The 12347-nt window shown below is 46.2% G+C and overlaps 1 protein-coding gene across 2 annotated transcripts in view; it reads left to right on the top strand.

The window, feature by feature from the left end:
* Positions 1–11868, top strand: part of LOC139046774 (zinc finger protein 595-like) — a 101190-nt gene extending 89322 nt beyond the window's left edge. For both annotated transcript variants that reach the window (XM_070536869.1, XM_070536870.1), the window contains 2 exons: positions 3740–4192; positions 7616–11868. In XM_070536869.1, coding sequence (XP_070392970.1) covers positions 3740–4192; positions 7616–7903 — 741 coding nt within the window. In that variant the 3' untranslated portion in view covers positions 7904–11868. The remainder of the gene's footprint in view (positions 1–3739; positions 4193–7615) is intronic.
* The last annotated feature ends 479 nt before the right edge of the window (positions 11869–12347 follow it).

The following is a 12347-nucleotide window of genomic DNA, read 5'->3' as shown; positions in this document are numbered from 1 at the left end:
ACTGATGAAACTAGCTTAGCTTCCCATGGAATAGTCCTGTATTTTCTTCTGCTTGGGCAATTTAGCTGCCTGCAACACATGCACTTCTTCACATTGTCTAAGGAGTCGGAGCAACTGAGACCACAACCACCTTCCGCTTTTGCGCAGAAGCACCGGACTAGTGTGAGTGCACCAGTCACTTCACAGGACGTGGGCAGAGGATGGTCATTGCTTTCCTCATTGTGCCCACTTTCACTTGTGCTTGGTACGATGTCGGCAATGTAGTCTTCATTTTCAGGCTCTCCCATGGCCGTGACTTCGTCATCTGCACTCACAAACTCGTCGACTGTTGATTCGTCAACAGCTTCCGGAAATTCTGACAGCTCACTCCAAACTTTGGCAACACCAGCAACGTTGAAACATCGCATATGCGTTCATCAGAATTTACAGTCATCACCAAGCACGCGGAAGCCGGCATGTCTGAAGCAATTTCAGATAAACCATGTGTATCTAGCCGTGCGTACGTGTTGGGCACCAGGGGCACCGGGTCGAAAGTTTAGCCGCTCTAGCCCTAGTCTCTCCCTTATGCTTCAAGATCGTGCCAAGAGTGCTCTCCGGAATCTTGCACACTGCAGGGACGTCCGACTTCCCACATCATTCAATCCGATTTATGATTTCATGCTTCCCGGCAAAAGGTGAATTCTGCCGCTTCACAGCAACACTGCCGGAGCAGTGTTGCCACTGGCTGTCTTAGCAAGCACTGCGGGCGAGGCAGGATCATTTTTGGCAGAGGGGTGCCGACGGCTCACCCGAGGCAGCGCAGTCACTCTAGGGAGAGCAGTTGAATGGAGCCGCGCGGCCGGGTTTGGCCGCCACCATGAGGGAAAGCCAACTTTTGGGGGCACTTTTCCGCTGCTTGACGTTCACTATATCGGGAGGCGCTGCTATTTTTGTTCAATGTAAGCGTAATTTTTGCTGTATATACTCATATATATGTGTTCAGAAATTGCTCGATATATAGAATAATTCGATTAAACAGGTTCGATATAGTTGGGTTCGAATGTATTACCGTTTCCTCTGGTTAGTTGGAGAAACCTAAGCAATGCCGAACTTAAGATGGGGCTTCCAGAAGCGCAGAGATGTTTAACATTTCTCCAATTCTGACAAATGCAGGTAATTTGGCCAGATCGCTGGCTGAGTGGAGCCATAAACATGAGCGGTTGGAGTGACGACTTCACCTGATGGCACAGAGCCCAACCAGACGAACACAGAGGCATTATTGCAGTTGCCAAGTGCGTCCTACTTCGCTGCTGGTGAAGTAGAACATATAAAAAATCAACTTGTCCACAGTTACACTGGTGATGAAAATTTACACCAGCAGCAAAGTAGAATACACTTGGTGACTGCAATAAGAGTTCTGTGTTTCGCCAATCTCTGAGCTGCCAGGTAGAGTCACCACTCCAGTCACCTTGGGGAGCCTACATGCAAGCTCTGTTTTATGGTGGTGCCAGCCTTTCTAAAGGTAATTGCCACCGCCAGCTATATTGGCGGGTTAAACTTTCCAACAAGCTATAAGTTGTGGGAGACAAAATGGCGAAGGACCAGCCAACAGGCCGCGTTCTCCGCAACCCTTGGTGACGTGAAACTAATTTTTTTTTACCACATTTTGGCTTCAGCAGCCAGAGACATACAGCTTGTCTGAGTGCAGTACATGGCACATCTACATTTTGGTTAAACAGGCTAGTAAGCACTGTGTTCATTAAAAAACACTTTGAAAAACACCCTTTATATGTTACGCACAAGTGAAAGGCAACGACAATGCTTAATGCAGCTCATGTTCATGGCGTGAGATAATACTGCCACGAACACGTCACCCTGCTGTATATCTTGTTGCTTTATACGTGTCGCACGACATGCAATAGAAAAAAATATGTTTGATGTTTCAAAATAAAAGAAAAAGGCATTTAGTACATTAAAGATGCATGCAGGTCTCGTGTGCGCATAGGTATAAAGCTAAATTAATGAAATATAAAAGATTGCATGCCAACATGAGTACATCAGAGCATGACAAAAAAGAGCAGAAATGTGCCGCAACTTCTAGTGAAGTTAGGAACCAAAATGGCTACTCACCAAATTCGGCAGTAAATGACGGTCAAAATTTTGGTGTTGTCACCACATGAAAACAGCGCTTGCATCTAGGCTCCCTAGGTCGCTCATTTTCGCGCCTCCGCTCACTTGGCAATTCGCCCGAACGGCCTGTGCTTCCAAGAATACCAGACATGCTAAAACTCCCTATTAAGACCCAACAGCCAGCAGTGAAATGTAAATGGTGGTTGTGACGTTACGGGAAGACAAGATGGATTATAGAGAAGCAGTGGATCAGAGAGAAATAAGTGTGCTAGTTGGGCAGGTTACATAAAGAGTATAGTAGAGGACCAAAGCAGCAGAATAGGCGCCAAGGAAAAGGAAATTCAGTCAAGTTACAAGTACGTATTAAGGCGGGATCCCATAGCTCGTGTAGGAGTCGTAAAAAGGGTCCCTAGACTAGATAGTTTTATATACAAAGACGTTGAGTATGTGAACGAAAGAAAAGTGAATGTTTGCGACCCTATAAAGCAATTGCTTCTTCATTTATTAAGTAATGCAAGCATGAAAGAGTGAAGGTTAGTTATGTAACCGACAAATTATTGTTGCACTGTTTGGTCTGTCAGTAATGTCTTGCACAACTTTTCTGCATCATATGAAAAGGAAAATGACCCATAATTGGTGTAGGCATTCGGTACAGCTAGAATGTGTTTAATTGCTGTGGTATAGAACATACCATATTTAGTCAAATCTAGGCCGGCCCCGATTCTAAGCCAACCACCAGATGTCCGAAGCCTGAAAAAATAAAAAAAGCTCACCTCGAATGTAAGCTGAACAAAACAATGAGGACAGCCGAGCTCACTCTACGTCGTCATCGCTGCTAGCCTCATTCGCATGCTCGTACGCTTGCAGATGCACGCAAGCTCGCGTCCGCTCACCCACGCATGCACAGACAGTGCTCGTACGTGTTGAAATGCGGCGCGATCTTGGTCCTTATTGTCCTTATCACTGTCATCTCCTCGTTTGCAGCTTACGCAAAAAGCGTCTCCCGTTGCCCCCTCCAATGATGAATGTGTTTTTCATCAATGGTGAAGTCCCACCTGGCTTGAACGTTTCACGATGCCTCTGCGGCTAGCACAACTTTTCGTTTGAAAGCAACGCTATAGTGGTATCGCCTGTTTGGCGCCATTACGATAATGCCACGGCGCACGCCCATACAACACAGCTCAAAATGGTGGCATCACTCATGTACTTCAGTTGGCTACTGGCACGGCTAGTAGTGGTTATGATGCTAGATGACTGTTCTAGATGGCGCTAGATATGCACCATATTTATCATTTTCAATTGCAAACTGGCACGTTTGTTAAAATCTTTGAATCTAAGCCTGCCCTAGAGTTTGACATATGATTAGTCGAAAAAAAAAAACTCTCGGCCTAGATACGAATAAGTATTGTGGCTTCCTTGTGATCGTCTACGAAGCGCAATCAATCTTTCCGAAAATTCCTTGTTGGGGTATTTATAAGTGCAACCAGGGATTTCCAGCAGCCTCCACGGAATAGGCAAAGCGGCGCTTCAGACATGTTTGGATTAAGTATGACAGTGACTGTACATAGATGAGCTATCGATAAAACACAGTGCGTATGCTCATGGCCACATTTTCCTACTTTACGCGCAGGTTTTCAACCGCAAGGCTCGGCTAGACCTGCACATGAAGTACCTGCACCTAAAGGAAAAGCCGCACGTCTGCGAGGACTGTGGCAAGGGTTTCACGCGGCGCGAGGACCTGAACCGTCACTCAGTCCTGCACACAGGTGAGAAGCCGTTCCAGTGCCCGACGTGCCACAAGCGCTTTGCCATCAAGCCCTCTCTCAAGATCCACATGGTGACCCACACCAAGGAAGAGCCCCGGTCGTGCCACGAGTGCGGCCGCGCCTTCAGTCGCAAGGATTGCGTCATGCGACACATGCACAAGCGCCACCATGACCTGCTCGACCGCATCCTGCTCGACGAGGAGGATGACCGCTTCGCCCCGACCCCCGTCGCCACTCCGGGAGGCACGGCCAACACGAATAGCGGCATCAAGCTGGGCCCCCAGGCTGGCACTGTGGCCCGGATCCTGTCGGAACAGGTACGAGTGTGTGTTCTCGCTTTGATTGCACTTTTCGTCCGTATTTCAATCGCTGTTCTGGATTATTCACTTTGCAGAGAGTCACACACTCACCAGAAGGCTAAGTGACAGTGGCCATAGAAGTCACTAGAAATCCTCATAGAAATTACTATAGTCGCCGACTGATCATTCGGCCAGCCCATGGCACCGCCACTAGCCTCACAGGCATTAAGGATGACCTAAATTTGATGCCTTACAGCGCGTTGTGCAATAATTCGGACTGCGACTGCACAACCGTGTGCTAATTTGGCCGCCAAGTCGTCAGAATTACCTATATTTTCATTTTGAGATGTCGCCTGCGCAGTTGTTGGCCATGTCGCCAACGGCTCTGCGATACCGAAACTTGCAAAGCCTAGTCAATCTTGTAGTCCCCAATGAGAACTCAGTGCATGCATAGACTGTACTTTCATCTGTCTGTAGCGACATCGTGACAATGGCTGAGAAATGGGCCTCAGTTTTGTAGTGATGCCTTCTGCTCAGTGATATCAGTGATATGTCACTCTTATTATCTATCGTTCATGGCTGGCTGACACTGTTGATAATTCGTGTGGGGCGTCCTGTGATCACTGACGAAGTGTGAAAAGCGTAAAAAAAAAAATAGCGTGAAAGAGGTTGCTAGAAAATCATTGCCACGGTATGTCTATGCCAAAGGCAAGTGCCTGTGCGTGCAGTTACATGTTGTCAAATTTGGGCTGTAGTCGATGATCACTTTCAAAGATACTTTCATTTTCACGTGACAGGCAGCAGCACTGTGACAACATAGCGTGCTTGGAACTATGTCAGGCTTGGCATCGTTCACTCATGTCATTGCGTTTTGCGCCAGCCACATGAAAGATAGCATGCGAGCCACTTTGCCAAAAATTGCTGGTGCCAACACATTTCACGCTAGTCACATGAAATTAAAAGTATGTCTGAAAGTGGCAATCCAAAAATATGGCTCGCCTTTTTCTGGTCACTTATATTTAGGCAAATCTGGTATTTCAGACTCTTGATTATTTAAGCTTTTTTGTGCTCCCTCTCGTGTCCAAATTATTGGTCGGCAGCTGTAGAGGGAAAGGTGGTCTCTTTACAAGATTATCTCAAGTATACAGTAGGTGACTGATTTTCCGGTCCTTGTGGACCGAAAAGTAATACAAAAAATCGAACAGTCTGAAAAACTCCTTCACTCAAAAAATAAAACTGATTAGACTTAGAGCAGCTTAAAAAATCTTTAATAATGCCCTACTTCATGCTGCGCATGGAGGTGATCAGACTTGCTTGGATTTGTGCAACAGTGATGTCTTCTCCGTATATATTCTGACAAGAGCGTCACTGCGTTGGCAATCTCTATTGCCGGAGACCGCCATAAAGATAGAAGAAACGAGCCACATTTCTTCACACCACTTGGCTCTCGTGAAGACACACAAGGTGGTGCCAATCACACAAGTGCAAAGCTGCTAAGCACACACGAAGATGCAGTGTCTTCGAGGCGCGTCTGCTCTATAGACATAGCACATGTAAAAAGAAATTAAAAGATAAAAATTTATCCCGCAATAAAGGACACTAAAGTCATATTCTAAGTCGGCGTAAACTGTTTAAATACCATTCCAGAAACCTCGCAATGCTTGTTTTGTGCCAAGAAAAGACTAAGCTTACGAGAAAATTATATCTGAAAGGTCGGAATACCTTCTTTGAAATTCAAATCTCCTGCCACCCAACCGGGGGAGTGGTGACGTTGCATACGCCACCACCGACCCTTTCTGCCGTCGGTGAGTAAAACGGCGCCCGACAGAAGGCGGCACCGAGCCAAGACAGACCGGCGGATTCGCCGCTGCAGCTTATTGGTCTAGTGCTGTGGACCGTTCGGGCATCGCGCGACATCACATTGAAGCTGAATTCTCTGCTACTTGCAGTTTTTGCGAGTTTCGCGAGCCAGCAAAACCAGCGCAGCACTACGTGATCAGCAAAGTAGTGAAACGCGAAAGTGTGGGCAGCGCGGAGTCAAGCGAAAACGAAACCTTTCAACCGCCCGCGTCGTTGTCAGTGGTAATTTCAATGAGTTCTTTTTTTCTAAACATGAAGTGGAACGGGACAAGTAGCATTTTATTTCATCTTATAATGCAATTCGAGGATGTATTTTGCAATGGGTATACTAGCGGCAGAATTTAACTGAGCAGTGCTTTCATCATCGAACAAGTGCTTGAATGTCCCGGGGGTGTCTCTAATCATGTCCTGCATTTGCCTCGATTTCTCGATTATCAAGGTCCTTTTCACGATAATATTGACGCCTTGGAGATTCTTGAGCCCTAATATATCATTTTAGTTTGTCTTAGTATTTCCCTTTAGTATCCCTTTAAGTGAGTATGACAATAGTGCTGACCAGAAAAAAAGCGTTTTGTCAGCCAAAAGGAAGTGGGCATGGCCTCTGATACCGGGGACTGTCGCGTGCTTTCTATTGAGAGCGAGTGCCTTCCAATCTAGGAGGCTATAGAGCGGGCCGCCGGAAGTCAAGCCTGGCCACGCCAGCCATGAAATCAAGGTAGCAGCTCCCAAGATCAAGTAGCATGGCTCAAAACGAACAATTTAGTCAGAAAAATCAAACTTTGCGGCCTAAATTTCTAAAAAATATCGGTTGCAAAGATGCATTAGCTCTATGGGAACCCTGACAGTGTATTTATGAAGTCCCGAATATGCATCAAGTCCCAATTTTTGGAGTCTGGAAAAATCCGTCGACAACTGTGCAGTGCAGGATGGCAGTGCAAAGCACAGGGATGGAAGTGCTATCTATGCCAATCCCACCAAATCATCGAGCTGCACCAACCAACAGCAAAACACTGATTTCGAATGAAGTTGCCAAGTTTAGCAGGATGTGCATGCCCAGTGGCAACCACGCAGCCATACGCATACACACTGCTTAGCACTTAGCCCTGCAATCCAAGCCTAAGCAATTCTTTCTAGCATTTGCATTTTTGGAGTGTGTTTGGTTTCATAATTGTAACTAGGCTACAAGAAAATTAAAACTGTTTGATGCTATACAGTGCATTACAAATATTTTATAAAAGTGTTACGTGTTTGCATATATGCGGACCAGCTAAACGTGAGTTCAGCTGGCGCTCATTTCACGGGGGCAGTCGGGAAGGAAAGCCACAGTGAATGAATATGGGTCTGAATACAAGTGTACAAAAAGATCATTTATTCGACAAAACCCACATTGCTGCATTACGCGTGTGGTAGTCTACCTGTTAACTACTGCAGCGCTATCACTCCAGCCGCTATCTTGGGCTTTTGTGTACAAGATTGGCCCTGCAAGTGTTAGCCAGCAAACCCTCGTATACTATCTCAAGTCATCAAAACTGCCAAGGAACCGAGAGTGGTTATGCTCTTGTTTTACATTTTTTTCCACAGGCTCTTTGCGAGAGCATCTGTGAGCTGCTGGGCCTGCTCGTTGATGAGCCAACGTTGAAGGGCTTTGGATACCCGGACAAGCCCGTGGACGAACTGCTCGAAGCAGTCATCCGTCGCTGCGGCCACAGCCCGGCTAGTCCCGACGACTACAACTACATGGACCGGCTGCGTGAGAACTCCAAGCTGCTCTTCACAGTGGTCATCAACGACAATGCTGTCAAGACTCTGCTCAATAACCAGACTGTCGACGAGGTCATTCTACACGTGTTGCGTCTCGCAAAGTCCTAGCTTCTCATTGTCATCTTTCCCACCCTCTCGTTTCGATTAACTGAGGGTGCAGAGAAGCAAACAGATTGTTTTCTAATTGTAATAGGATGGCACTCACATGGGTTGTGCGGGCTGAGCTTGTTTGATTTCCACGTGCTGTCATAACAAAAGGGACCACAATATGTTAGTGCCTTACAACTTTTAACTATTTTGCAAACTCCTACTGCAGACAGTAGCAGTCAGTTAAGTATGCCCTTGGTAATGAAACCCCTTGGAACTTGGAAAAGAATAATGTCAATGGTCTTGTCGCGCATTGTTGCAAACACATTTCATGGTTCCGAAGATTTTCAAGGGACTGCACACTTGTAGCTAAACAGAATGGCTTTTCCTGCTTTCACATAAATACGCATGACCAGTGCTGTCAGTGCTGCAGACTGCATTCGCTCTACTCGTAAACACATATTATGCCTGTTTATTGGCTCAGTAAATGACAAGTTTTTGAAGCAAGAAAAAAGAAAAAGACAGATAAAAAACAGGAGCAATGCTTGGAAACAGGTTGGGCCTGGCATTAATTTCTTTCTTTTTTTTTTTCTGAACTGGAAAGTGGCAGCTTCTGGCTGCTGGCATAACTAACTTGGCGAGTGCCCATAAGGTCATGAAGTCACAAGAAAGCCACCGGCAGAAGGTAAACATTGATGTCAAGTTGAACAGAAAGCTCATAGCACACACTACGGTGCCACAAAGCACATTTGCTTCTTTGCACCCTCACTTAACCTCTCCTGTGCTTTGCGCACCATGTATTCTTTGTCTTCACTCTGTATCATTCTTTGTTACTGCATTGCACAATGCCCATGCTTAGCTGGGCATGAACAGAGCAGCAGGCAGTTGGAAATGTGCTGGGTTTTGTCGTGAGTCCTGTAGGTGCGTTTGTGTATTCCATGGGGAGGAGAATCCAGTCTAACAACATGAAGATTATCACGATCATGGGCACGCACAATCTACACCAGCCTGGTAGCCCAAATCGTACGAAAAAACTTAAATGCATTCTCTCCCATTTGATGTTTTTGAATCTTGTGGCACATTCCCACACCTGTAGCAGAAGTTGTAGGGGAGGGTTACTGGCGAAAGCAAGGCGTCTCCAAGTCTGTCGGTTTTCTGGCCACTTTGCAAGAGGAGTGTGAGTTACATGATGCACTCTTTGTGCGTTTTAAGTGTTTGTAGCAGTTTTGTTGTAAGGCAACTTTTGTACAACATTAAGTATGAGAACATCAGCCCACATTGTATGAGGGCTCTATGTGATGGTTTCTTTGTCGGCAGTGTAGGGAAAGCCCGACTTGACAGGTAATGTGATGTGCCAGCCAGTGAGACATAGAATATTACTCCAAGAAGAAAGCGCTAGATGTGCCCATGTTAGTGAAATTAAGATGCCCAAACTTGTGCCTTACCGTTACGGTGCTTCAGTGTTTGTCATGTTTTTCCTCATTCAGACTTTTTCTTTTTTTCACATACGGGGTAGTGAAAGTTGTAAAAGGAAGTCATTCATTGTGTTTCCATACCACAATTGTAGTAGAGTGCATTTTAGCATTCCTTCCTTAAGGCAGGAGGGGGGGGGGGGTGTAGTGCATAGCACTTGTCTTTCCTTGAAGTCGTGAGATTAACGGCATCTTTTCCTTTTGGTAATGGCTAACATTGAAACTGGGGTAGGGTCACAGCTAGTAGTGGAAGCTAATAAAGATTTGGAGATTTAAGATTGCTGGTAATGTTGTTGACAGCTTTTGTCCTTGATGACTGCAAGCATATCGCTTACCCTTCGCTTTCAGCCTAGCCGAATGTCACGTGCTCAAGGAAAAGGAGGCCTGCTTATTTCTGGGGCAAAGCACTGCTTGAAGACTGGAAGCTGAGCATTGCACAGCCATGACTCAGAGCAGCGAACAAGTGAACCTAAGTGAGCCAGTTGTCAACTACACACTAGTGCGAAAACACTTAACATAAAACAAGCAAAATTTTTGTATTATGTATGCTACCAATTTCTGGTTCAAAGTGTAGTTGTTTAATGGAGTCTTACAATAGCTTCAGTAATTTACTGATTTAGCTTTACACAAGGTCTGCTCTTCATATTGGAGGTTAGTGCAACAAGAGCATAGAAACCTGCACAGGCCATTATTTGACCGTAAGTAGCTTTAACATTCTTTTTTCAACTTTGAAGCGGAAAAGTAGCCAGTGCTACGCCTACCACATACATCTGTTGCTGAAATATTCACCTGCGGGTTCTCACGCGAAATTTAAGTTGCTGTGCGCACTTGAATACTAATGAAGTCTTGTACACAAGTGGCAGTGTTTACTCGTATGTGAAGTTCAAGAATAAAGTTACTTGTTAGATTGTATTTAGATATTCTTGGGGCTTTCACTGTTTTATCGCACTCTTATGATTGGTGCAGCATGCAGCCATTATTGCCTTTGCATCTCATGCCTGTCATACAGTATGATCCACGTGTAGTTTAAGAAATGAGCCATGAAAACTAATATTTCTGAAATATCTAAAAAAATGTGGCTGGTGTGACATTAGGAAGTTGTGTGTGTGTAAAAATGCAATGCACAGGCCTTCATGTCAGATATCAGCTGTGGTTAGTTGTGCAATTTTGACTAGGTGCTCTGCTTAAAGAGCCCCTCACCAGGCCCCATATCAAATTTTGGTTATATGCTGAAAGTTATTACGTGTCCTCTAGGGAGCGGCCTGCCAAAAAAATGTTTCACGTCTGCTCCTTAACCCTTTCGCTGTCGGACCTTTCTGGCCGTGACGCACCCCCAGTGTCGGGTTGGTTTTAGGGAACGAGCATAACAGGGAATGAACATAACAATTTATTTTTGATTATAATTGGTATACAAATAACATAGTCAATGCAATATGCACATTTCAGTGTTCTGCAGCTGTTGTTAGTAAACATCATCATCATCATCAGCCTGACTATAAAATCCGTTCAACATCCGAATCTGACGATGCGGAACCCTCTTCCTCGCATGCGACTCTGTCCAAGTCCAAATCCGAGCTCGGCTCGTATTCTGAATCGGAATTGAGCCACCGCTCCAATGAGCAGACGAAGGTCCCGCGCGCTCAGCCATCCGAAAGTAACCGCGCGCAGGGAGGAGGAGGTTTCGCTTTCAGTCGCCCGCACAAGAGAAATGGGACGTTGCGTGAACAAGACAGAGGGAGATGGAAAAAGGCTAAACAAAGTTCGAATGGCTTTATGTTTACTGCTGCAAGTCGGAAGCCAGGGTGCGGCGAGAGAGCGAAAGCAGCAATTGAGTCACTCTTTTCGGAGAGGCAACGGCAGGTGCGCCTGAACTTGACGCGCCGTAGCAGACACACCAACAGAAGAAAAATAAAAACCTTAAAACCAGCGGAGAAGGCAGAACAACCCTTGAACCCATAACCACACGCGCGCGACGCATGATCCAGCGAACGCGGAGCCACCGCGCCACTCAGCAAAGAGAAAGTGGGGAGTGGCAGTCGCACCGTACTCTTCACTACATGGACTTGGACAGGTCGGGGCGAATATACGAACTTGTAGTAGGAGTCAACAGATAGCGTGGCCAATTCAGGAGCGCCAGCTTTGCGCTGAGGCGCGAAATTTTGAACGCGCGATAGAGAACGTACCGGTACGTCAGTGACATGTATGGGGGGAAGCGCGATGACGTACCCGTACGTCCGTGACAGCGAAAGGGTTAATAGCCAAGATAGAAATATTTCAGTGCCGCGAAACCATGATTTCAGCAGGCAGGCTCCACTGCCAGGCAAGACACACTCTCCGCTCGCCCCGTCTACCCTTCGCTGCATTCCTTCCCTGCGTTCTCCCATACCGGACCTCAAGGATCGCGTTTTCAGGCCCCACCTTCATTTTTTTTCTCCTCGCTTTTCCGGAGCTACGCGTTTCCGCTGAATGCGCCTCATGCGAGCTGTTGTCTTGTTTGCGCAGCGCACGATTTTGTGCGCTGGGCACAAGGACACATGACTAGCGGCATAATTCAGTGCAACACGAATACTGAGGCAGAACAAGCGGATCGCGGAGGATGATCAAGCACTGGAACACTGTAGAAAATAGCATAGTTTCAGTACCTGCATATGTAACCGCACGACCATGGGAACAAGCAGACAAACCAGAAGTACATCTCTCTCGCTTCTGTGCGAAGTAAAACAAAAAGCACGCAGACATTCCATTTGCATGTTTTATTATTTCTCTAAACTCCAATTCGTCAATTCAAGCAACAGATTGCACAGATAATAGATGTTGTCTTCAATAATTCTCAAAGTCACGTGCCGCCACGAGCGACATCACACTGCAGGCACAAGTATGTAGGCGCAGGGGCACGATTACGTCACTGTCCGGCTTGGAGCGTGGCGGCCGCGAGTGAAGAGGGAAACAGCATTTGGATTGAAATTTCAGAATTTCAGACGTAGCAATGTAAT

Source organism: Dermacentor albipictus, chromosome 4, assembly GCF_038994185.2.
Source record: "Dermacentor albipictus isolate Rhodes 1998 colony chromosome 4, USDA_Dalb.pri_finalv2, whole genome shotgun sequence".
Taxonomy (NCBI): Eukaryota; Metazoa; Arthropoda; class Arachnida; order Ixodida; family Ixodidae; genus Dermacentor; species Dermacentor albipictus.
Note: the sequence above shows the minus strand (reverse complement) of the source record. Positions and strands in the feature narration are given on the sequence as shown.